Source organism: Phodopus roborovskii, unplaced genomic scaffold, assembly GCF_943737965.1.
Source record: "Phodopus roborovskii unplaced genomic scaffold, PHOROB, whole genome shotgun sequence".
Lineage (NCBI taxonomy): Eukaryota > Metazoa > Chordata > Mammalia > Rodentia > Cricetidae > Phodopus > Phodopus roborovskii.
The window spans coordinates 75,060,001-75,087,749 of record NW_026126418.1 but is presented as its reverse complement, the minus strand read 5'-3'; the positions used below and the strand labels follow the sequence as shown (position 1 = coordinate 75,087,749).

The 27,749-nt window shown below is 39.2% G+C and overlaps 1 protein-coding gene across 2 annotated transcripts in view; it reads left to right on the top strand.

Moving 5' to 3' along the window:
* The window catches only part of Pbx3 (PBX homeobox 3), a 189,658-nt gene that overhangs the window by 149,956 nt on the left and 11,953 nt on the right, over positions 1 to 27,749 (top strand). For both annotated transcript variants that reach the window (XM_051185253.1, XM_051185251.1), the window contains exons 4-5: positions 2,462 to 2,652; positions 8,844 to 8,979. In XM_051185253.1, coding sequence (XP_051041210.1) covers positions 2,462 to 2,652; positions 8,844 to 8,979 — 327 coding nt within the window. The remainder of the gene's footprint in view (positions 1 to 2,461; positions 2,653 to 8,843; positions 8,980 to 27,749) is intronic.

Here is a 27,749-nt window from a genome sequence, read left to right as displayed (position 1 = left end):
TTGAATAAGATATATCATTAAAATTAATTTTATCCAATTTCTTAAATGTTGGCTCATAGAGAATAAAAAAACTTATGTACCTCACTGTATGTTTTATTGAGAAGCACTGCTCTAGAGAGATGAGGTCTTGTGGCCAATTATGGGTAAAGTTAGAAAGACTGTCCTTAGGGATTTAGTGTGCACATATGTTGGCATAGAAACACCCAGGAGCCCTGCAAAAATATATTTCATAGCTTCAGTTAGTTCATTGGTTTCCAAACATACTGTACCTTTGAACCATCTGTTAACATTCTATGGAACTATAGAATTTGCTAATCCTGTGAGAAATAGTTCAACATTTTTCATTTTGCTTATGAGAAAAGTAGAAGCTAAGGTTGTCGTATTACACAATTTGGAAATGATATGAGCATCCTCTTAGAGAAAGTACAGGAGAAAGAAGAAAAATAAATAAATACACACACACACACACACACACACACATATCTTTGGTGGCCACTTGCTTTCATCTTGGTATAAATCCAGGTTGATAGTGTAATGGGGAAATCTTAAATTTACTTTTTAAAAGTTTGGTTTCCTTAAAGACATAAAACCTTCTGTTTGGTTTTGGTTTTGTTTCCTTTTTGAGGCAGTTGTTCATTTTGTAGCCTAGGCTGGCCTAGAATTCACTTTGTAGTCTAGGCTACCTCAAACTCATGGAGACCTATCTGCTTCTACCTCTGCCTCCTGAATGCTGAAATTAAAGGCATGCACTACCATGCCCAGCCTAAGAACTGCTTTTAATCTACAGAATTATTTAATATTTTGCTGTCTTGGATATCAGGATATTTTACTGGCCTTTTAACACTTATAGACTATCTTTGATTCAAAAAAAAAAAAAAAAAAAGCAGAGTCTTCTCCTCAGAAATACACAAATGCACACAGCTTGCATGTGAGTTTCAGGAAGTTCCTAACAATCTTATCCTAATGCTCGCCCAGGGCTGCAATCTAGATGCCTTTACTTATGGTGAAGGCTGCTGAGTTTGTGGATGTTAGCCTGATTCTCACTCTTGAGTTGTGGTACAAAAGTCTACCAACCTTTAGGCATTTACTGGATGTCTAAAATGCATATTGTACAACTTCACTCTGAAGAGTCATAACTTGAGCCACTACTCACAAAAAAAAAAAAAAAAAAGAAAGAAAAAAGAAAAAAAAATCTTCACAATTTAAAACATTTTAAAAATACTTCAAATTAACGGTGAGCAACACTTAGAAAGTGTATAGCAAAGCTTAAATAAGTGCAAGGTTAGTTCTTCAGTAAGCAGTTAGAAAAACCATTGCTCTATTCAGTGGTGTTAAGGGAGGTGGACCTTATCACAGCTTCAAAATGTGTTTCTCCTATGGCCTTAAGATGCTTTTTTTTTTTTTTTAAATTGAGGGTACAACATTGTTTATCTACCAGGAGTACTAGATTGCATTGTAGGCCCATTTACATAGCATTGTAGCTATACTACAGTGTAGAGAACAGAAAGAGGTGATATCTGAGAACCGCTAGCTAAAATGTCCCCGGACTTGGTTTTTATAAGAATAAATAACCAAGAGGTCTCTTGCTACCTCCCCCCTAAAGAACTGAGATGCTTCCCACTGGCCGCTTTTGTTCCCAGAGGTCTGCACTGTGAATAACTGACCTGGTATTATTAGGATGCTTGGTGTACAGGCTTGTGTGCTTATTCAGGTCAGAGCCCCTGGCTGGTGGATTTACCATCCTCAGTACCAAAACAACCAAACCAGAGTCTGTTAGTCCTCCTGTTCTCTGCCATCACTCCTCTGAACTCCACACACTGCATAGCTAGGCCTTTATACCTGCACTCTTCTAATCACTGTCGTCTTCTGCAAAAATCCTTCCCATCCTCTAGAGCCCAAGCATCACTTCTACCTTGAAGCTCCTGGGTGGTCCTCCTCCTCTGGAATTAGCGAGCACTTATCACTGTCTTCCCATAAGCCTTCACACTGGTATCTTAATGTGATAAGAAATACTGTACCTCATCTCTGAAGTCCAGCTTTTGCTCATTGCTGTGTTCCTGGCAGCTCTGGAAGGGTTTTAACTTCATGATCCTACAGTAAACATTTGTTGAGTAAACACAACACCCTAGAAAAAAATAGGAGGCATTAAGTATTAGCTGTGAGCATGCATTTGGTAGGAGATAGCAGCCAGTACATTCCAATGGGAAACATCATTTGGACATGGAGCAGGCCAGATGGAAAGTACAGTTAGCCTTTGCATGGCTGGCCATTTGGTTTCAGAAATCTGTTTAGCTATGCTACCACTATTTCCTCAGCTGGTTTGTTCACACTCTCTACTCATTGCTAGTGTTGCTGCCTATTGCCAAGGAGGTGGGAATTAGATGCATGGATATCTGGGTGTGATAATACAAAGTTTCAGTTTCCTAAGGAGTGGTTTTTGTTTTTGTTTTTCCTGTTACAGGCATGTAATGAATTCACAACACACGTGATGAACCTTCTCCGAGAACAGAGTAGAACGCGTCCCATTTCCCCTAAAGAGATTGAAAGGATGGTGGGCATTATCCATCGGAAATTTAGTTCCATTCAAATGCAGCTCAAGCAAAGCACGTGTGAAGCAGTTATGATTTTAAGATCAAGGTTCCTTGATGCCAGGTATGTGAGGCCATGAGTTTTTGGCATGGCTTTCCCCCTTCACTCCTCATATATTTTCAGAGAAACTGGTTGGTTGATCTTAGACCCTTCTTCACTTTGGCTATATGAGCTCTTTTCTGTGAGTAGACAGGTGATCCACCTCATGGTAGCCATGTATCAGACAACCTTTTCTTGTCCTGGAAATGTAACTGGGGTAGCTTCCGATTGAGTGACTCTGGAAATAAGTCGGGTTAGTGCTACCGCTAGAGTCTTTAGGACTAATTACATCTTTTCCATTTTAACACCAAAAGCTTTTAAGGAAAACGTAAAGAAAAAGGGTGTTTTGCCTCCCTGTGTGTAGGAGCTCACGATGGTGAGAAGTGGGCATCAGAAGTGGAGTTGGGGACAGTTGTGAGCTACCATTGTAGGTGTTGGGAACTGTACCCAGGAACTTTGCAAGAGCATCAAGTGCTCTCAACTGCTGAGTTGTCTTTCTAGCCTAAGAATTTAATGTTTACCTTACTTGTTTATACTGTCTGAAAACACTTGGACATGGTGATACTCTTGATAAACAGCCCTATTTGATTAATCTCATTACCATAATACACCAGTCTCTATAAGGCCAAGTGAGAAAGCCTGCTAGTGTCTCTCTGCAGAGTGAGGTAATACATTCATTGAATGTGGTAGTTAATTGTGTCTGGTGACCTACTGAATGACACAGAAGAACTGTCAAGGACTTAGTACACAATGATTGTGAAGATGCCTCTGGGACATTTCTCAAGGCAGGGGTATATCCAGCTTTGGAAAGGAATTTCTGTTTTATCTTGTTTTCTTCTCCCTTTGGATTCTGACAGAAGCAATCATTTTCATCTAAATCTAATAATACTAACAAAGGCATGTGAGGCAGTGTTTCAGCTAGAAAACTAAGAGTGTGAACATCTGTATGTCAGACCATTTAAGATTCAAGCAGTTGATATTTTCCACCTAATTATATGCTATTTTGTATGTATCCCCTGATCCTGCTGAACTGGTCACCAGGATTCTGAGTCTTATTTTGGTATCTCTCATTTTGGCTTTTTCTTTTCTCTTTCTTGGTCTACTGGTTCCTGTTCATCCTTTTGTACCTAAGCTAGAATAAGACCTTTTCCTAGGATACCCACCTCCCCTCCTGCCTCATTCCCAGGCTCACACTCCATAGCCCAGTCTCATCATCCCTTACTCATCAGAATCACTGCCTCATGCTTTGCTTAAAACTATGATAGCCTGTTGGGTTTGATGGTGCAGTACAGTTGTTGTAAATCTTAGCATGCATGAGACTCTGAGTTTTATCCTCATACCAAAAGGCATATAAAATAAATAAGTAAATAAATAAAACAAGACTACAGTTTGTCATTGCTGATTGACTCACATAGGCACTTCCTCTTGGTGGTTAAGGCTCTGTATGTGTGACCTGTTCTTTGTTTTTGTGAAGATTTTCTGTGTTGGATTTTTTTTTTTTTTTAATGCTGAAGTTAAAACACAGGCTCTTGGATGATAGAACACTGGCTCTTGCACATGACAGGCAAGCTTTGTACTAGTGAGCTACACCCTCAGTCCCATTGACAGTTGTTACTTTGAGATAGTCTCAGTTGCCTGATTGTTCTGTCTCAGACTCAGGAGGAACTCGGATTCCAGGTGGTGTCACCACACGTGACTGTTTTAAGGTTTACTATCGTTTCTAGGTTTAAAATATCGAGGTCGTTGTAGAAAGTCTGAAAAATGCATAAACTACAAGAGAGAGGGTCTCCATAATTTTGTTCTTTAAAAAAAAAAAAAAAGCCCTTGCAAATGTTTTAATGTATTTCCTTCTGCTTTTTCATTTGTTTGGTTTTACTATTACTTCGAGACAAAAATCTCACTGTGTAGCCCTTGCTGCCTGGAACTTTTTTTGTAGATCAGACTCAAACAGAGATCCACCTGCCTCTGTCTCCCAGTGCTGGAATTAAAGGCATTCACCACCATGCCCAGACCCATAGTTTATGTATTAGCATTTTAATTATTTTCACTAGTTTGCATTATAGCTTGTCCCCCAACCTTTTCCTTCTTTCTTCAGTTACTAACTTGTGCTGTGAGGCAGTTAACCAGGCAAGCAAATGTTTGTACCCATTTAGCTTGCATTTTTTTGAGGAGACAGATAATAAGCAGATATCACATACACTATCAAATAGTATCCTATTATATGATCCAGTCAGAGGAGACACTATGAAGAGGGTATTCTATACTTAATCTTTTGACCTTTGCATGGTCTTCCATTGGTTACTTCTCAGGATGGGATACTTTTTACTTCCCTTTCTTGCAGTTTTTTCATGCCCCCTCCCCCCATCCAGGCCACAGAGTCATTTAAAGTCAAAATGACAGCAAGTATCTTCCTTATATGTCATCAATTATATAACCTAATTGATTGATTGATGGGCCATATAAATGCCTACTTTTTATTCTATGGATATTTTAAAGATATCTCATTAAAAATATATCAAGAAAAAAATACTACACAATTATATTTGAAAATGTAGCATTTTTTTCCACAAATGACTGTGACTTGTGCTTGTATTTTTCAAAAAAAAAAAAAAAATGGGAGGGGGTGTTTTTTAAATTGTAATAAAACTCACTTTCATTAGCACAGTAAAGTTCTTGCATCCTTACATTTTGAAATGGAAGATTTAAAATATTTTATTTTGATTCTTTATTATATAGATATGTGTTCATGTTCAAATGTGGTTTTGTGTATTTGGGTGTATATTTTCATTTTTAAAATAATTTATGTGTTTATTTTATTTTTATTTATTTTTGCATGCGTGCGTGCAAGCGTGTGTGTGTGTGTGTGTGTGTAGTACATACATGTAGTGTCTATGGAGTTCAGAAGAGGGTGTCAGATCCTCTGGAGCTGGAGTTACAGGAGATTCTGAGTCTGATGGATGCTGGGAACTGAACTTGTGTCCTCTGTACCAGCAATGAGCACTATTAACTGCTGAGTAATCTCCAGCCTCATCCACCAGTTATTTTTGGTTTGATTTAATAATATTAGTAGTAGTATTTTGAGAATTTCAAAGTATTTCGATCATATGAATGATTATTTTTATTAATAATTTTAACAGCTGAAGTCTGAGTTTGGGAGAAAACAAATGTTAATTTTTTTTCTCAAATTTGAGTATTTTATTAAAACACAGAACATTTAAAACACACATCTTCATGGACTTAGCTAACACACTTTTTGTTCTTCCCTGTGGGTTCTTTCCTGTTCTTGACTACATGTGTGTTTGGTTTACATAACTGCATTCTTAACTATGTACAGTAATGATTTCCTTTTCTTCCACTAAGAATAAGTATATTATGACCTTGAATGAGCTAGAATGAGGGGGGCAGAACTGGGAGAGAGGGTGCCATTCTTTGTGCCTGCTGAACCCCTAGCCCCCAACCCCACTGTTGGGACACACACAGCCCTGGGACTGATGTGCAGTTCACACTGTTCTGAGCATAGCATTTAGAGTGTGACACCGTGGGAGAGTGAAACACAGGACATATGCTTATTGGACATTTTCTGTAGAAGGTTTTCCTAAAGACTAAGAAAGCATAGGACCATCCTCTCTGTGCCTCCCTGAGTTTGGGCTCAGAGTGAACCCTCTGTGCTAGGAAACCAAGCATGTGCTCCAGGCCTGCATGCCTACCCATACAGGCTATCCCTAGCTCATTGTGCCTTTCCAGAAGACCATGTTCATTAGACAAACCTGAAGTGTGTGTCAGTGTAAAACTTTCAGGACTAAGCTTGTGTGACTGCTGTTCCCATGCTGTAATTTGTATGGAGTTCGTGTGTGCTGCCCATTAATTTGTTCTCTGATGTTTTTTGATATTTGCCAAAACTTCTCCAGGACCAAATCTTAGTCCAACTTTACTTCCTAGAGGTTTTCTTCTCATTCCTCCCTTTACAGTTTCCTATTGCCCAAACAAATGCCTGTCTGTCATTTACTCTCTTTGACTCTGGCCTTGTCTCTGGACCTTAAGTGTAGCCATGCAGTAGAAGTGAGTAAAATGGCCAATCTGGAGGTGTGGGAAGGGTTAGAGTAGACAGTTTGGTATCTAAGAGGGCTGGCTGTCACTCAGCATAAGCTCACTGCTGTCTTCTGACAGAGAAGCCTGTTGTGGCTGATCTCCCACATACAGTGCAGTAGGTTTATGTGTGGGTCATTCCTGTGAGCTCTCAACAGGAAGTGCCTTTGGCTTGATTTGTTAGTACCAATTCTAGACCTTCTCAGCCTGCTCACCCCACCCCTTGCTCGGCCGTGGCCCCACCTCAGTGTTTTGTCTTTCTTTTCAAGCCACATCTAATTCCTGCAAAATATGAATTATTCTTCTCAGTGGGTTTCTCTTCCTTTCTTCTAGTTCCTCTCCCTCTACCCATTTCATCACCAGAGAGATTCTGATGCTCCCCTTGTCCCATAGGACATAGTGATTTAACCTTGCATGGAGTTAACACTTCAGAACAGAAGCCTGTGATGTTCTTATCAAACCTACATTGACTGCTCCCTGACTGAGTACTGTACCCACCAGGTTGTCCTAACTGCCACATTAGTGATACCATAGTCACCAGCTGATCACACCTCCTGCCCACTTTTTGGAGTGTATGATATCACAGTTGAGAAAGTCATTAAGATGATTTGGAAGCAAATGTTGAGAGAATTATCTAGGGAAGGAGTTTTCCAGTCATGGAATAGCTAATCTAAAGTGAAATCTGACAGATGTTCATTTTCAGGCAGGAATTCTTCAAAACAGAAATAATAACCACCAAATATAAGCAATGTTTTTGCTACCCAAAATACATTGTAAATAAATATTTGGTTTTCTTATATTTGCCCCACATGCACCCCTCTAGCTAAAACAGCAAAATGTGCTCCTCTGTTCTTTTCTTTGTGAGGGTCTTGTACCAAAGTTGCTTAAGTAGAAAATGCCACAGATCCTTCTTGATTTCTCCCCATCTCACTCCTGCACTGCTCTATCAGTTCCTACCGTATCTGCCTTCTGAGGGCTCTTGAATCTTGTTTCTGTGGTGTCACCATGGACCAGCTTAGCATCACCTCCAGCTTGACCAGTAAAGCCAAATCTTCAGTAGTCTCTGCATTTCCTTTTGTGCCCTCTTCTAACTGTCCTTAGTGTCAGAGTGACCTTTAAAACATGAAAACTGTAGTGCAAGCCTATAATCTCAACACTCAGGAGGCAGAGGCAGGTAGATCTCTATGAGGTGGAAGCTAGCCTGGTCTATACAACAAGTTCTAGGCCAGTCAAGGCTACATAGTGAGACCCTGTCTCAAAAAAACAAACAAAATCAAAAGATATGGAAAATAGAAGCCTTTAATTCTAGCATTTGGGAGGCAGAGATAGAGGAAATCTCTTAGTTCAAGGCCAACCTGGTCTATAGAGTGAGTTCCAAGACAGCCAGCAGCACTATGCAAAGAAACCTTGTCTCAAAACAAAACAAAAGACAACAAAAAGAACGGAAGGGAGGGAAGGAGAAAAATGAGACAAATGATAGAGCTCAGTGGGTTAAAATTCTTGATACCAGTCATGACAGTCTTGAACCTTGAACCTACATGGTGGAAGGAGAGAACCAACTTGTCCTCTAAATGCCACATGTGTGCCTCCACACGTATATCATGCACACACATGCATATATGAGTATACACACATTAAATAAGCAAGTATAAAAATAATTGTTTAAGAAACAGGACAGCTTAAAACCTCAACAGATTCCTGTTGCACTTAGACTGAACATATTAAGTCTTTTTTTGTTGTTGTTGTTTGTTTGTTTTTTGGAGACAGGATTTCTCTGTGTATCCATGTCTGTCCTGGGAGTTCCCTTGTAAACCAGGTTGACTTGGAAATCAAGAGATCCACATGCCTCTGCCTCCTGAGTGCTGGGATTAAAGGCAGGTGTCACCACCGCCAGGCTCACATTAGGTCTTAAATAAAGAATGAGGTGAATTGTGCTTCATATTTTGTACTTTTCTGAGTGACGCTTTAGCTAGACAGGCCTGGGCTATGCTTCAGATGCTGCATGGACCCTTGCATATCTCTCATGCTGATGAATTAAAAGCCCAATTTCTTATATGGTCCTAATGAATTATTCCTCTGGGTAACATTGATAGTTGTGACTTACTTTTTCCTTCCTGTTTTTGTTATAGACGGAAAAGGCGGAACTTCAGTAAACAGGCCACAGAAATCTTGAATGAGTATTTTTACTCACACCTCAGCAACCCCTACCCCAGTGAAGAAGCCAAAGAGGAGCTGGCCAAGAAATGTAGCATCACAGTGTCACAGGTGAGGGGCCCTCTGGGGCTGTGCTTTCCTGGGATGTGAGACACCTGCTTCTCCAGGGCCTCATCTGATGTCATAGCCAAATGGCCATCTTCAGAGAAGCTATTTTAAAATTTACATATTCCCTCAATTAATGCAAGAAATCAAAGCTTAGGTAATTTTTAAAAAATCACTAACTGATGAATAGTGAAGATTCTATCCATCTTCTGGCTCCCAGTGTCAATCTGCTGTGGGGAGAGGCATGGTCACTTTCCTGTACATGTCATATAGGCTTGGCTTCCTGATTTAGATGACTGAACTAAGCTGCTTCAACAAAAATCAGTGTATTTATTTTGAAAGGAAATAGAACTTCTGAGTGAAAGCCTCGAGGAGCTCAGGGAGCCACTTGTAGGGGTTGTGCTATGATGTTGAAATCTTGTGGATTTCTTTCCTTCTCATTCAATGTTGTATTACAGTTTGAGACATTTCAAAAATAGACAAATAACTATAGCTTTAAAAATAAATATATAAGTCAGAGGTTGAAAGTGTGCTGTTTCTGTGGTGTGGAACCATGAAGATTTCATTTCATATTTTATCTCAAGAAAATTTGCAAATTTTCAAGGAATACTTGAGAATATGTTTTCCTACTTTAGTATGTCCAATTTTGGATATGTCATAACTTGCTTCATAGTTTCCTTATAGTTGAACTTACAGCTTGTAAAATTAAAAATTGTGAATTATAAAAAATATATAGTCTTCCTCAAGGCTAGAAAGATGGCTCAACAGTTGTTGATCTTCTAGAGGACCTGGATTTAGTTCCCAGAACCCACAGGACTACTCATAACTACCTGTATCTCCAGTCCCAGGGCATCTAGTGCCTTCTTAACAGTCAGTATGGGCTCCCCAGCAGGCACTTGATGCACAGACATATATATATATATCCAGGCAAAAAACTTATACACATAAAATAATTAATTAGTTGATAATTTAAAAATATATATTCCTCCCTTATCCATTGAAAAACAGTGAATCTGTGTCAATAGGTATAGACTTGTGAGTTATTTGATAAATATTACAGTAATTATTTACATAGCATGTACATTTTATTAGATTTTATAGATACTATGGAGATGATTTCAATATACAGGAGAGTGTGTGTAGGTGAAATGCAAATACTAAGCCATTTGAGTAACTTGAGCATCTTCTGATTTTGCTGTTCCCTGGGGGATTCTAGAGCCCATCCACATGTGGTAACTGAAGAATAGCACTAAATATCTAACTGGAATTATCTTTAAAATAAAATTTTACCCAAATTTTCACATATGTGTTTATAGGTTGCCATGTAAGCAATGCTTGTTGTTTGGAATGGATGGTGATAGTGTACCAGTTCTGGCAATGTGGAACTTAAAGAAAAGCTAACTTGCTGGGTGTGATGGTGTACTAGGGAGGCACAGTTAGGCTGATTCCTGTGAGTTTAAGGCCAGCCTGGTCTACAGAGTGAGCTTCAGGACAGCCACAGCTTGTCTTGAACCCTCCTTGAACCCCCCACCCCCCAAAAAGAAAAGAAAAGAAAGAAATGCTAACTCTTCCAAAAGTTTGGCATTCAGTAATGACCAATGATCAAAATTCTAAAACAATATACTCCAGCTACATATTAAAACTTTATTCTGTGTCTTAGTTATTGTCTCATTGCTCTGAAGAGACACCATGGCCAAGGCAACCCTTATAAAAGAAAGCATTTAATTCAGGACCTACTTACAGTTTTAGAGGGTTGGTCCTTGATCATCATGGCAGGAACAGCATGCACAGCACTGGAGCTTTACATCTTCATCCATAAGCAGCAGGTAGGGAGAGACTGATCTGGATGTGGGCTTTTGAAACCTCAAAGCCCACCCCGAGTGACACAACTCCACAAAGCCATACCTCCCAGTCCTTCTTAAACAGTTCTACCAACTGGGGACCAAACATTCAAACATGAGCCTACAAGGGCTGTTCTCATTCAGACCACCACATCCTGCCATACAACAAATGTATTTCTCCTATACACTTGAAGCTAAAACATAAGAAAATCCCCTTCATTAGAAGGACTTACATTAATGTCTTAAGTGATTGTTATTTAAGAGAAAATAACTGGGCAGTGGTAACATACATCTTTAATCCCAGCACTTGGAAGCAGAGGTAGTTGGATCTCTTTTAGTTCAAAGCCAGCCTTACCTATAGAGCTAGTTCCATGACAGCTGGTGCTGTTACACAGAGAAACGCTATCTTGCGGGGGTGGGGGTGGGGGTGGAGAAAGAGAATATAATAGCCTGCACTGATTTTGCTGTGTTGTTTTTTGAGACAGGGTCTCATTGTGTAGCACTGGCTGACCTAGAACTAACTCACTAAGATCTGCTTGCCTCTGCCCCCATTACTACTAGGAGTATAGACTTGGGGCCACCACTCCTTACCATAGGCTGAATTTTTTTAACTTTTGTTTTAATGTTGTTTCCAGAGCAACTTGGGTTTGTAATTAGGATTTCATTCAAGGCTTGATTTCTTTTGCTTATTAAATTGTGGTATATTTTGACCTCTGCCCAGTTTCTTTTGAAAGTGTTTTATTTAGTGTGTTTGCAGACATGTATGTGCTACTGTGTATGTAGCAATGGGGGAACAACTTTCAGGAGTTGGTCCTCTACTTCCTGGATTGTAGGGCTAGAACTTGAGTCTTCAGGATGACCAATTTCAAATGTGATGTAATTGATTTAGATTTCCAGGTACAAAGTTATATCTAATAGAAAATGCCTCTGTCCAGGCTGTGTAGCACTGGCTGCCACTTGAAACCCTGAGTATAATGTGCTAGGTTCCAGGAAAAGAGCAAACCAAAAGTGTTTCAATTTGAGGTGAGTTTTCTGGGGCTTGGATGTTTGAATTGCTGATCTTGTTGTTCTAACCAAGTAACTGACGGGGTGATGTAAGGGAGGAAGGGCTTATTTTGACCACAGTTTGAGAATACCATTCTTCATGGCAGGAAGGCATGATGGCCAGAGTTTGTGGCTGTGGGTTATATTATGTTCACTGTCAGGAAGCAGAGAGAAATGAACTTTGATTCCCATTGTGTCTTTTTATTCCATTTGGGTCTCTGGGTCATGGATTGGTGCAGTTCACATTCAAGGTGGGCTTTACTCCTCCATTAAACTACTCTGAAAATGACCTCACAGACAGTCCTGGGTGAGACTCGTAGGTGACTCTAAACCCAACCAAGCTGAGCATAAAGATTAAACAACACAGTGCATGCCCTCAAGTGCCAAGGAAAGGGCTTATATGCTGAGCCAGCTGACAGCTCTGCTTTCCTGCTTAAGTGGTGTGGATCCTTTAAGGTGTGTTTCTACTCCCACTCTTTGTTTGTAACTTTTTAACAATACATCTAACACTGGGGAATAGCATACATTATATCCTTTTCAAGAGCTCTATAATCCATATTTTTTGATAGCTGTAGTATGTTGCAATTTGTATGTAGTTCTAGGACATACATATACTTGGGAATTAGCAATAAAAGGTTTTCTTCTGGCTGTTCTGTCAGATTTCACTTCTAAAGCAGATGAGTATTTTAAAACAAGTGTTTTAAACATTGTTTAGTGCATTCGTTTGCATTTCTTTCTACACTTTGGGAAGCATGGAAACAACATTTTTCAGTATGGCCTGGCCAGGTTGGCATTTGCTGCTGCTTCCTGCCCATACCTCCATGTGGAGAGCTAGGCATGTGTCCCCATTCCTGACTGCTTTTTTAACTATGTATTTGTTTATGTGTGAGGGTATGGTGTGCAGTGTGCAATGGCACATCCATGGCATCAGTTCTCTCCACCATGCAGGTTCCAGAAACCAAACTCAGGTCATCAGGCTTGGCATCAAGTACCTTTACCTATTGAACATTTTGCCGGTTCATACCTGGTTTTTATGCTTCTTGTCTTTATTTGAAAAGATGTATTGCTGTCTTTCTTAGGCTGTCCTTGAACTTGTGGATATAATGATCATCATGCTTCCATCTTCCTAATAGTTAGGGCTACAGATGTCACCCTCAGACCTGGCCACACCATTTATTTTTCTATAGGTTACATTTTGAAATCCTCCTAGGAATTTTTGAGGAAAAGGTGAAGAGACAGAAATAACATAGAGATGTTCACCTGCCTGACACACTCCTGATCTTCTCTTCATCATAGACATTCAGCAGTTGGTGTGTGTATTCATTTAAATTCACCTACTTCCTCTCTAAAAATAAGCTTCCCTGAAAATCCCTTTTTCCATATCTCTGAAATAGATGAAATGGTTATTCTGTTAAAAACATTGGTTTCTATTCTTAAAGTTTTGAGTTCAATTTCATGAGAAGTGAAAGCAAATATTAATTTTTTATTTTATATGGGTGTTTTCCATCATGTGTGTCTGTGTATCATGTACACGCCTGGTACCCACATAGGAGGCCATCACTTTCCCTTGAAACTAGAGTTACAGACAATTGTGAGCCACATGTGGATGCTGAGAGCCAAATCTGGATCCTCTGGAAGAGCAGCCAGTGCTCTTAACCACTGAGCCAGCTCTCCAGACCTTAGCAAAGAATTTCTGTTTCAGACCTAATAGGTCATCTGTCCTGAAAAGAGAATGGTGTGGTCTAAAGTAGAATTATACTGAAACACAGTTATACTTAGATATCAGAGCATACCTTAAAATATAGAAAACAGAACAATATAATTTTGATATTGCATATAAAACTGAAATTTTATTACTACTTCAAGTAATACTTTAATAATTAAGAATCAAGTAAGAGCCAGGCATGGCAAACCATACATGCAATTCCTGTATATGAGGACCTCCTGTAAATTAATAAGGAAAAGGTCATGCAGTCTCTATACCTTCCCAGCTACAACCAACTTGAAAAGTGAGAAAAGGCCTTAGTGATACCATAGACTATACAAGTGGTCAATTAGATGAAAATACCCTCATTCTCAATAGCAATCAGGAAAATATAATTGAAAAACTACAATGACTTAACATTATACATTGGCCAAAAGTCAGGTCTAACCATGCCAAGGGTTCTAAGCCTGTATGTAGGGACCTATCGGGGGACAGGTTATTGTTTCAGAAATGCCCATTCCATTCAACCCACAGTTTCGTATCTAGATGAAATTGCCTTGGAAAAAAAATTCTCATCCAAGAGGTATATTAAGACATTGGAAGAGTATTGTCAGCAACACTGAAGTATCTGAAAACTTGAAGTAGAGTTGTTCATTTGCCTAAAAAGATGGATAAACAGAGTGGATTCTCACAGTGGCACCCCTACACCAGTGGGAGGATGAATTTTAATGTGTGTCAATTCCAGTATGTCCTAGAAACATCATGTCAAGTGAAAATGAAAATTGTAGCAATTACAGAGTATATAGCTATCCTCCATGAAGTCAGAAGTGAAGACACATGTGATCAAATACAACAAGAAGGGGAGACTGACAAAAGAGTTAACCGAGTGGGATCAGGAAGGAATATTTAAAATACTTCACTGGAATTAATAATGTATTAATAATGTAGAATGTTTCCATTCTAATGGCGAGATTGCAGGTACTGACTTAATTATCATTCATTATAAACCTATGAATATAAATTAAGAAAGCCAGGCATGGTGGTATGTCTAGCACTGAGGCAGAGGCAGGTGGATCTCTCTGAGTTAGAGGTCAGTCTGATCTACACAGTAAGACCTTGTCTCCAAAAAAAAAAAAAAAAAAAAAAAAAAAAAAAAAAAAAGTCAAGGAAGTCTTTGTTAACTGTTCAACTGGTACTTGGCCTTACCTAATAGAAATATGTTCAGATGTTTGCCAAAAGATTCTTACTGGAATGTCCATGGCAGTGGTAGTCAAGTCAGCCAAGACATGGTGCAAATGCCCACAAATGGGGAAATAGGGGAATCAGTGTGGTTTATTTGCACTATAATTTAGCAGTGAAAATGGACTGTAGCTCTCTTTATCTTCATAATGCTTGTTCTATTTGTAACAAGCTCAGAAACAGGCCCTTAGGTGTTGGAAGTAAGGGCAATAGGAAGTAAGGGCCTGTAGAGGAGTAGTGAGTTGAGAGGGAAGGAATGCTTCCTGATCTGAGTGTTGGGTTCCTGGGTGTGTTCATGCATGCCTCTTTTTGTATGTATATTTTTCACATCATCCAAAGTTTATATGCACCTTGACAACAAACCTGCTCTTAAGATTATGTAAGGTTTTGTGGGAAAATAGAAGATGAGATAAAATGGACAGCAACTTAGAAAATGATAGATGTAGATGCTATTGCTATGGAGAAAAATAAAAGAGGGAGAGCATGGGTTCTGCTTAGTAGGTGAAGGAAGCCACCTCCTGAGAAGTCTTTGTAGAGTTGGAGAGCTGGACACTGCAGCTGATGAGGAATACTTCAGCAGATGCCATAGCAGCCTGAGCAAAGGGGAGTCCAAGAAGCTACTAAAGAATCCATGGTGCCCCCTGGGTGTTAGGCGGTGGGGGTGACTGCAGCTTTATTCTGAGTGAGATGAGGGACAGAAGAGTGACACTATTGCCTGTGCTCTAACAGGATTGCCACAGTGGCTGTGAGTGGGAGCAGATGCCAGTGCATATGCCTCTGCAGTGATCCAGGCAGAAGATGACAGGCACATAGACCAGAGTGTCAGTGGTGGACATGATGAGCTGGGCTGGGTTCTAGACAGACTATGAGGGGACAGTCTTCAGGGTCTCCTGGCAGTAGGCAGTGAGGAAAAGTCAGATATGGCTGACATTTTTATCCTGAGCATCAGGGGATAGAGTTGCTGTTAAGAACAATGGGAGAGAAGTTTTGGAGAAAAGAGTAAGAATTTTCTTCTTGTATGTATTAAGTTTATTTGTGCCATAACTCTCAAAGCTCAAGTGTAGAAGCACAAATGGATAGGAGGGTGGAAACAAAACCCATAGCTGTCCTCCACTAGTTCACAATGGCATGTACAATGGCATAAATACAAGTCCTCAGTGTAGATTTCAGCTGGACCAGAACGGAGTCTCCTGTTCTGAGGCTCAGTTCAACTAAGAAGCTGGAATTCCCTTTCACACAATAACCTGAAGAGTCACAAAAGCTGTATTGCAAATTGCACATGCACCAAGACTCATACTTAAGTTGTCACATATTCTTAATTAGTGGAGCATATATTAATACACTTTTACTTTGGAATAGAGCTAACCCACATGAATTATTGAAGTTACTAAGACACAAAGCCTCCATTGTTCTCCTGATTCTGATTTTGAGTCAATCTTCTCTGTTAGGTGTTTTTAGAATGAAAAATGTTAACTTATTCTTCATTGCTATCTTATTGAAAAGTACTGCAATGAAAGATTGATTTTTTTTTTAAACAGAAGAGAACCAGAAGCAGTAAAGGTTAAATGACATTGAATTCATTTCTTCATTCATGCTGTTAGCAGCATATTCCAAAGCCTTTTACTTTCGTTGATGCACAGAACCTGTCTGTTAACAGTCCAGAACAGACAACACTGCTCTGCTCCTTAGAGATAAATGGACTGAGGCTCAGAGTGTCTCAACAAGGACTGTCACAGACCTTCTCAAGTGGCAGGACTGGGGTACAGATGTGCTATAAAATGGAAAAAAAAAAAAAAAAGGATTGTTAACCTTTTTTTTCCTTCCAGTGGCAGTGTGGTGCCTGCATCCCAGGGGCCTAGCCTAAAGTCTGACTTGTATGTACAAACTGAGCTCTCAGGAGGGCTGCATGCTTTCCCTAAGCTGCCATGCAGAAGCTAGGCTGGTTAGTAGTCTGAGGTCTCTTACTCATTAAACTACTTATTCCAAAGCAGTGAATATTCAGTAAGCTAATTAAAATTTGTAAGTAAGATTTCCTTATTAAAAAATCTATTAAAACAAGAAGAAGACCGTTAAAGTAATTATTAGGGCAGGGGGAAAAAAAAGATGACTATCAAATTACCATATCTGTTTCTGCTGTCCATAAAGGCCTTTTCAGTTGTTTGGCAGCAGACACCAGCAGAAATGGACTTCGGCTGGAAGTGTGCTGTAGATAGAACAAAAGCAACTTGGTGGAAAATGGCTGCTATTGTGTACCAGAGGTTCTTTCACAGTGTTTTAAAAGATGGCAGACTTTCATATTCTTAAAACTCCTATTTTGTATCCTAGTGGAGATGAGACTTTTATTAAACAATGTGTGAAGAATAAAAGAGCTAGATGTAAAAATCAGAGTGCTTTGAATGTAACACCTAGTGTAGACCAGGGATGCCTACGTGACATGAGGGTGGGCTATCTACCATGGGTAGTAGGGCTTGCTCCAGGAATGTCAAGTGTGCATATTTTAGACCATACTTTTCTAAGAGAATCTCTACCACTCCTTGTGATACCCAGACCTAAGAACAGAGGGACTGTTCTAGTCCCATGGGAGACTTAAGTGGTTTTTGAATTTTTTTCTACCCTAAAGGAATCTTCATCTGAATGTGGACCTTCCAGTTTTGCCTCCTTCACTTTACCTAGTCCTTTTCTTCTGTATAGACCTGTGTTCCCTCCAGTCCCTCTACATGCTGTCTCTCATTACTGCTTCTCACCTTTCTAGTGCTTTACTTCTCTGAGGCTTGTCAGGGCAGTAGGCTAATCTGCAAGTCAGGGTCCCAGCAGAAAACAGATGGCATGCTCAAAATAGAATAACGTGAGACAATTTTAATAAAGTGTCTATTTATAAAACTGTAGGCAGAGTATAAGAAAACAATGGATGATGTTGGCAGTTGGTTCTGTTGATGCCTCTTAGCCCCCAAGAGATACAGGAAGGGGTGCCAGAACCTAGAAAGGATGTTACATGAAGAAACCAGTAACAAGCTCTGAGGAGAGGCAGCTTTACAGCTAGGATGCCAGGGGAGTAGATACTGTGGCCTCCTTTCCCTCCCTTTCTCTTATTTCCTACCAGCCTGCAGCAACTGGCAAGCCTGAGGCAGAGGGCAGCCTCAGGGCCCACACCATGGTGGAGAGCACGAGGTAGGAGTGATCAGAAAATAGATGGTGTAGCCTAAGGGCAAGGACACAGATCAGTAGAGGATGCATGCCCAGGCCCCCTGGCGTCCCTCTATGTGATTCTGTGATGTTCCCTCCCAGAAGCCTTCTCCGAAGGTGCCCTTGACTGACTTTTTCTTTTCTATTGGCTGCTTTTCTGTCCCAACTCACCTATCAGCTGTGCCCAAACACAGTGAGAAGGGGCTTACTTCATGCTGACAGCACCAGGAAAGTCCCCTGCCCCTGTAGGAAAAATGGCATGGATAAGTTGTCCACAGAAAGAAATTGGAGAGGAAGGCATTCTGAGCAAAGAAAGCTCTGTCATCCTAAGGCTGGTCTGTCAGGTGGCCATAGCCAATTTTATCCTGTGGAGGTGATGTCCTAGGAATTAAAATTCCTGGCTCCAAAGTCTCAGGCCAGCCTACTCCCCACTCCTTCATGTTTACCGCCCCTGTGGCCTTGAGTGGATCTTGCTTTCTCCATGTGTGTGATTGTGCTAGAAGTAAAATTATGGGTGTTCCAGAGAAAAATATTTCAAAGTACCTATAGGTGGCCATCAGAGTCAGAAGATATAAGTAGCAAGTATGTGTGTGTTTCTCTTGTGGTGTTCTCAACCCATAAGAGCCATGGGAAATCAGTGCGCTGATTTCTGCTCCTTCAGTGCTAGCTTTCCTTGATACCAGTTTATGCCCTTCCTTGACCATTCCCATAGCTCCCTTTTCTCTACAGCTTTACCATAATTAATTCTAAGTATTGAAGTGTTCAGTGTTTTTCACTTAGAGATGGCAAATTCCATGTTGGTTGCAAACTCTTGTCTTATTCAGTTCTTTTTTTTTTTTTTTTTTTGGTTTTTGTTTGTTTTTTTTGTTTTGTTTTGTTTTGTTTTGTTTTGTTTTTTTTGTTTTTGTTTTTGTTTTTCTAAGTTCTCTGTATTGCTTTGGAGCCTGTCTTGGAACTAGCTCTGTAGACTAGGCTGGCCTTGAACTCACAGAGATCCCCCTCCTCTGCCTCCCGAGTGCTGAGATTAAAGGCATGAGCCACCAGTGCCCAACCAGTGCTTTATTCATAATGCCTAGTGGCATCCAACCCAAACATGAAATGCTTGTTGGGTAGGTGGCATAAGATGGTAGATGCGATGTTGGAAAGTCAAAATTGATCCAGCCTAGGGAGAGCCTGCACTTGTGAGATTGAGTGCTTTAGATGTCTTATTTGTATCTATTAATCTCTCAGTAGCATTCAACTAACAACTTCAGAGTCATTGGACAGTCAATGATACAGAGATCCTATCCTATTGATCTCACATTCTAATTAGAAAGAGAGAGCTATGTGTCTGTACATATGTGCACACATGCATGAGCACATTCAGATTTATATGTAAGTGTATGTAGTATGACCCACATAAGACAATGGCATAGTTCGTGCAATTGTCTGAGATATATGACACAATATCAAATGAACAAAATGTGATTATTAACTATATGTGTATAATCTTATGTAGTGTTAAGTGCTAGCCCATAGAATGAGCACTATTCTGAAGAGATGTATAATGAGATTTTCAAAAAATAATTCTAGCACTAGCATTGCATGTCAGTCAGTCTGTCTATCTATCTATCTATCTATCTATCTATCTATCTATCTATCTATCTATCTATCTAGTTTTGGTTTGGTTTGGTTTGGTTTTTCTGTGTAACAGAGTCCCAGCTGTCCTGGAACTAGCTCTGTAGACCAGGCTGGCCTTGGACTCAAAGAGATCTGTCTGCCAAATGCTAATACTAAAGGTGTGTGCCACCACCACTGGGCAGAATTTACGTATTTATTTTATGTGTATGAGTGTTCTATCTCCATGTACGCCAAAAGAGGGCATCAAATCCCACTATAGATAGTTGTGAGCCACCGTGTGGTTGCTGGGAATTGAACTCAGGACTTCTGCAAGATCAGTCAGTGCTCTTAACTGCTGCTGAGCCATCTCTCCAGCCCTGCATATCTATTTAAATGTAATACATGAGTGCTTTACAAGTCTTATGGCAGATTCCAGCCCCCAAATTTCAGGAAAAAATGTAGTTTCCACACAGAATAAATAGTAATCCGTAATAAGCAGTCAAAACAAAGATATCCAGAAGGAAAATAAGACTGTGCTAAAAAGCAGCACTTACACCATCCACTAACTTAACTGAGTAATAAAACCGTGACAAGGAAGGCTGGCATTGTCAAAGATGATTTAAAGCAAATGTCAGCTGAGAATTCCATACCTGACAAACATGCTTTTTGATAGAAGTAAAGATTTTTTTTAAATAAAAAAAATGAAAGAACTTGTTTTTCTCTTTAAAAGATATACATATATACATATATGTATATATCTATATGTATATAGATATAGACATATATAGATATAGATATAAAATATGCAATTCCCCATAGAAAAGTAAAAAGATTTCAGACAGAACAGCAGATACAGGAAACAGTAAACAAAGGGCAGCTGTGTGAGTTTGAATCAAAATTTATTGCATAAGGATACTAATGTCCTACTTTATGTATACCATGCATAGAATTAAAATACATGATGATAATGTTTTATAAATGATGAAGGTGGATATTTTAAGGCTTTTACATTTTCCTGGAAAACACCAACTAATAAAGTGCCAGTTAATGTTGAACTTTAGTCAAGAAGTGAAATCTTTAGTAACTTCAAGAATGCTGAAGGGCTATATAATTTTTCAAATAAATAGCAAAACTAATCTAAAGGGGGCAGGATGCAGAATAAGTGAAATGAATTAGATTTACTTATGAGATGATAGGATTCCCAAATATATCTATAGTCATACTAATATCAGATAGTCTAAGAAAACTAGCCAAATAAGATATAAAATGAAAATTATGTATTCTCTAAGAGACATACTTAAAATATACAGACATGGGAAAAACAATAATAGTGATGTAAAAAATACATAGCAGGCAAACAATAGCAAACAGAAAGATGAAAGGTTTTACTGGTGATACAAGATAATATGATAGCAGTTCTACTTTTATGAGCACCCAATAACATCAACTCAGAACCATAAAGCCAAAACTTCAGTAATTTAAAAGAAAAATTAAAACCCAAAAATCATAGCAAGAGAATTCCACATCTTTCTGTTACTGAGCAGGAGATAGACATACATGCACATGTCAGCACAGACACAAAAGCGTGTGTTTTAAGCTTTAGTGTATGTAAGAATGATGGAGAGACAGATTGCAGATCCCAGGTCCCTGTTCCTATATGTGCTGAACCAAAGAGTCTGTAATAGTCTGACCTCTGTAGAGTCTACTTTAATATTGATGTTGATGGTCTTGGGACATCACAGATAGGGAAGATTTGAACACAACTTTCCAGTTCCCAATAATTACAGAATATGTATCTCAATGTTTGTATATTTTAGAAACTAGCTATATAATCTGAGGTAGTGAAGCACTTCTAATACATGTTATTTAGGCTTTGCGGAGGGACAGGGTCTTAGGTAGCCCAGGCTGACCTGGAGCTTCCTGTGCAAGTCTTCATCTTACTCCCTTCCTATGAATGCCAGAATAATAGTTATGTTCTAGCATGTGTGACTTCTTAATACAATTTGAACAACTTAAAGCAGAGTATGCTTTCAGACTACAACATAATTAAAATAAACATCAGTAATAAAAAAGACACTAGAAAAATTCAGTATGTCTGGTATTTAACCAGTAGCTTTAGTAACCTTTGGGTTAATGCAGGATCTACAATGAAAATTTGAAAACATTTTAATTAAATGATGATGGAAATAAAATATTCAAAATTTCACTGCCTTTTCCTAAGGCCTTTCTTAGAAATAAATGTGTAAATTTAAATACACATGTATATAGAGTATGTATGCATAGATGTATTTTGTACTTACATACACACAGGTGGCTAGAAGTACATGATAGGGAACCATCTCGGAATGTTAAGGGACACTAACATGAGACCAAGGAGAGTAGGAAGAAGGAAATAGTAAAAATAAGTGCAGTGATGACCATAATTGAAGAAAACCAGACCATCCATACCCCACCAAAACCAAGCATTGCTTCTTTGAAAAGACTGTCTTCTGGGGCTGGAGAGATAGCTCATGGTTAAGTGTACACACTATTCTTTCCTTTCCTTTTCTTTTTCTTTTTTTTTTTTTTTTTTTTTTTTTTTTTTTTCTATTTTGGTTTTTCGAGACAGGGTTTTTCTATGTAGCTTTGGAGCCTGTCCTGGAACTCACTCTATATACCAGGTTGAACTCATACAGATTCACCTGCCTCCTGCCTCTGCCTCCCAAGTGCTAAGATTAAAGGCATGTGCCACCAACACCTGGGCACACTATTTTTGCAGAAGACCCTAGTTCAGTTCTCTGTAACCATATGTGGCAGCTTGCAATGGCTTGTAACCCCAGCTCTGGGGCATCCAATACCTTTGGCCTCCATGGTCATCTGCATTTATGTGCACATACCCACACAGAAACATACCCATGTAGGTAAACACTTGAGTGTTCAGTCTTCTACTGTTCAGCATGAGTCACATGTGTTTGTAGTTTTCATTCTTGGAAATAGAATGGAAAGACAACAGTCTAAGTAGAAATAGGAGCCTAAAGGAAGAGGTGAGTGGACAGACCTGTTCTGAACTCAGAGCGGCATGGTTTGTCTGTGTACTCCACCATTTACTAGTTGCATGCCTAGAAAAGTTATTAAGATTCTTTATGTCTTTGATTTCTTGTTTATAAAATGGGGAAAATAATAAAACCTACCTCATTTTGTTGTTAGGAGGATTGATAGCCATATATAGAGTGCTTTGCATGGGACTGGACACTTAGGAAGTCTTTGTAAATGTTTATGCTTGATACTACAAAATGATATGTGGTGACCAGCAGAATGAGGATGCAGTTAAGAAGATGCAAGAAGGCAAAACAATGATAAGAGGGCTGCTTTGGGGAACACTGTGCCTTTCCAACATTTATGAGATGTGTGGATAAATAGTCCGGCTGGAGATGAGTCCAAAAGTGGACTCATTGGCAAAGCCTGTCAGTGGCCTGAGTTTGTGATCTGCCCTGGGAGATCTCAGAGCCCAGGGATGGAAAGTGGTTTTAAAGAACTGGGACCATGTTAGATGACAATAGAAGACCAAAGGAGGGACAACCTGGAGTGGTAATTTTCCTTTTTCTCATGTCTCATTGTTAAACTTGTTAAACTATTGCCCTGCAGGTACACTGCCAGCTACTAGCCAAAACAGATACATCTGAGTTACTCATAGCCCATAATAGACAATGGCACTGCCCTTTCATATCATACATTTTGAGAATATTTACAGCTCAACTGTATATCTAAATGCAGTCAGAATAGCAAATGCAGAAGAATTTCAAACCAAGCTGCCCACTGTCTAGTAGTACTGAGACCTAGAGTGGGCTGTTTAATCGAGTCAAGTTTATGTCTAAGCTAAGAGTGCTGATGTCTCTTTGCGAGATTCAGTGCTTATTGAGATCATCTGTGTAGACTGCAGTATAGAGTAGTGTGTCATGAGCACCCTGTCAGTGCTACCATTAGCATCCATTCAGCCAGCATATGGGAGTGGAAGCTAGATATTCTGACCTCCAACAAATCAGGGTACTAACCCCAACACCTAGCCCCCAAGTTCTCACTGACTCCAAAAAAAATTGATCCAGGGTGAGGAAGGAATGTGTCTCTTCGTAGACGCTCTCAGTCCTAGCCCTGTTTTATTCTTTACTCTTTCAATGCATGTGATGTGGTATTGGTGAGATGTATTCATGTATGTTCAAGGACAGGATTCCTTTTGAGACTAGATCTACCCCCTTTTAGATGAAGTCAGTCAGGGACCAGTGTTCCTAGTGTATGGGAAGCCCTAAGTTGACCTCAAGTATTGTAAGAAATAATAATAAAGAGAAGGAATGAAATCAATGACTTTTTTTTCTGGATTTTTAAAAGAAACTGGCATGTGTGTGGTAGACAGTGGTGCTAGAATAAACAAAGCTTGGTTAGGACTTTTATATAAAACTGGATAAAATTTTATGTTTTCATTTTCTAGCATTAGGTTTATATGAAAAGTCTCAGGGTAAAAATCTGCCCTGTTATTATTTAGAGTACCCTTGAGTTTGGATTCTGGGATGCTGTATTATCCAGTGACAGTTCCACTACTGAGAGCAACTCTGTAGCTGTGATGCTGAGGCTTCTCTAGAGCCTTGCAAAGAAACCAGGGAATGTTTACCTAACCTAGTTTTATTTTTAGAAGTGGGAGAAGCAAATTTTTTTTGAGGGAGGGAAAGAGAAGTAATCTTAAAGGACATGCCATCTGTGGGAGCTGCTCTCAGCATGTGTTCTAGGAAGATGAGTGGTGTCATTCTCTGTGCACTGTGGCTGCAAGACTGACGGTTTATAGACTTGTAGTTGAGCCTCTTTGTAAATGTCATGAGTAGTTGTCAGTCTATCATGGGTAGAGGAGGAAGGATGAAGCCAAACTGTAAGGGTGTCAGCACATTATGGCAATAAAAATTTTCACAGCTTCAAATAAATAAACAAATACTATACTTGACAAGTATATCTGCTTTAAATGACTTCACATAATGTGGGAGCAGAATCTCAAGTTTTTCGGTCCTCCTGTTAGAAGTGACCTGTGTCCCAAAGTTGGTTTTCAAGACAATTATTATAACTTTGGACTTTACTTTCTAAGATGGAAATTTAAAATGATTGAATTATTAATCATATTTTAACCCCAAAGGGTTTTATGGTACAAAGTTTAATTTTCACAGCAGCCCCATGAGAGGGTATCATGCCCCCTCTTGTAACCTAGGACAGGTGAGCCTTAACTCTCATGACTGGCCCATAGTCATGTAGACAGGAATTTGCAGAGCTGGGATAGCTCTGATTAGCTCTCAGGCCCATTTATCTGGCTGTCCTTTTGAGCTTCTAGGGACCCATACTATGTGGCTGCCTAGACTTTGCCCTTCAGAAGCTACCAGATGCCTGCCTTGCAGGGCAGAGGAGTGAATGAGGCGAGGCTTAGTGTTTACCAACACATTAGCTTTAAAAGCTCAACAGACTTGCTTTCTATCATTCATTTAAAACTGAGCTCCAGCATGGGGATGAGAACACATCGATTAGGGAGAAACTCTTTGATAGAGGTAAAATATCAACCATGCAGGTACACTGCCATGTTCCATTTTACACAGCTTTCCATTTCAGCATCCCATAATGTTCGCTTAATTAGGCACACTACATAAAGCATGTATCACAAGTAAACATGAGGAGACATAGTGGCAAGTTTGTCAAGAGCTGTGTTCCATAAATTTTCAGTGTGTTAATTTTGGTAGTGATGCTTCCATGTTAGCCGAGGCCTCTCCTGATGAAGTCTATGCAGAAGCCCTGTGAAGGAAGGGATAGCATGCTGCACTTGTACCAAGGAAGTCTTTAAGTGATGGTTTTCTCTCTTATTTACTGTTGTTATCAACGTGATAAATAAATGTGATAGATATGGTAATGTAAGGTACAATTAAAACCAGCTGGCAAGTTGCCTATTGGTGATTGTATAGAAATTATAGATGGGTTAATTTTTTTATTTTAACATATATATTTTGTTTTTCTTAAACACAAAACTGTTGGGAAATGTAGTGGCTTGAGATTTACAAACTGGTTTTAATTTTGTATTCAGCACTTTTAGGCCTGCTACTTGAAACCTCTTTTAAACAAGGATTCTTCCTGTAGCCCCAAGGATAGCAAAAAACTCATAAGTGTGTGACTTTGCAGTGGTATGTACTTATTATCACTATGCTGCCTAGACTGGTCTTGACCACACAGGCTCAAGCAGTTCTCTTACTTCAATGTCCCATGTGCTGAAACTAGAGCCATGTATTAACCATGTCCTGTTCTCAGTAGTTGCTTTGCAAAGCAAAGCTGGCTAATGCCATTTCTATTGACAATAAAGTGCAGACAGAATGGTGATGGCACATTGGCATGGCTGTCTTGGTGTATATGTGAAAACCACACACTACCATGTTTGCTCAGGATGCCAGATAGAAGTACTTTACAGAATTCTTATCTGTTAAGGAATATGTGCCAACAAAGTCTACCCTTAATCATGAACAATCTTTGATGATTGGGATGATACTTTCTGCCTGTGCATGAATACAGGTTTATGCATGTGTGCATTTATGTCTATCTGTGGGCATTTTCACACACAAAACTTCATATTGTATGAAAGGGAAAATTAACTTCCCCCTCTTTGCAGTATGTTATAAATAGTGCCATGTCAATAAGTATTTCTTTTCAACATGATCTATAGTCACTGTTTTCCATCATACAGGTTCCTATAAATTTTATCTTGTTGTCATTGCTATTATTGTTATTGTAAGTGGGAGTGTGGTAAATATCTGTACAAAGTATCTCTAAATTCCTGAAGATAAGTTCTTATGATAAAGTTGGTTAAAAAATATATATTTTTGTTGGCATAGTCTCTGGAAAAGTTATGCTAACTAATAATCATACATGCACACGTACAATATGTTTCTTTACTCAGAATATCTTTGATTTCCTGGAGCTGACCAATTTGTTCTTGGTCTAGCTGCAATGTTCTTTGTGTTCCATGGGAATGGTTAACCAAGTGAGTCCCATGTTTACAATGCAGTCCTTCTCCAGGCACACCCTGCCCTAGGGTTTCACTACTATAGTCACAAGAAGGATTAGCTCCTAGCCAGAGTTAGCCCAACCACTTCAGGCAGCAATCTCCAGGGAGGTCCTAGTGCTCTCAGGAGTAGCTGAGGGTGCTCCCCAGGGTTTAAGCATAGGTTTAAGCCGTCACGGATGGGCCTTTGTATGAGTGTGTGTTCTCCTTCCTCAAACCCAGCTCCTTAAGGTGCTGCAGGAAGCCTCATATCACTGGTCTTGTTCTTCCTCCCATCTCTCATCTCCACTTTTCCCATTTTCTGAAAGTAGGAATAATTGACCCAGTATCTTGGAGTCTTTTGCCCCAAAGTATGAGCTCCTTTTTGGTTCTCAGAAAGGGATAATATGAAGTATATTGGTAATAACCTATGCTTCATTTCTGATCAAGAAATTCATGTATAATAATCTTTACATTTATTGTTCAAAATAAGTACCTTTATTTACCAAAATAAGTATTTGTATTTCTTTGACCAATTTTAGATTAAGTGCACTGACAGCTTAATCCAGAAGGAAATATCAAACATGTATAACCTTATAATTATAAGAAATAAAAACAATTTAAATGTTTAAGTTTCTATATATTTTGTATGCTGAGCATAAAAGTATATTGCATTAGGATAATATGGGAGAAAAATAAAATGGAAATAATACTTTTAAGAACAAAAAAAATGTAAAATTCTGAACCTAAAAAAGCAAGTTTATGTGTTTTAATGTGGATAGTGGTGTTGAATTGCTGTGCTATTGTTTTTGGCTACATTTTAAAGAGTAGTGTTGCAGTTTTATTTTGAAATGTCAACATTTATGACATACTGAATAACATTGTTTATAACTCTAAGACTTATAATGAAAAATTGTAGGTGCCAACTTTAAAAATGTGCAAGGAATAAAAAAATGTGTGAGCAAGTACATGATTTTTCAAAATTACTTCAGGGAGGATTCCAGCAAAATGCCCTCAGTGCTAGATAGGCCAGCTCCAGCTGCCCTCACCATCAGCCATTACATCATGAACCCTGGAGCTGCAGTGGTGTGATGCCATCTAGGCACATGGCAGGCTCTACTTGTCCCTTCCTCAA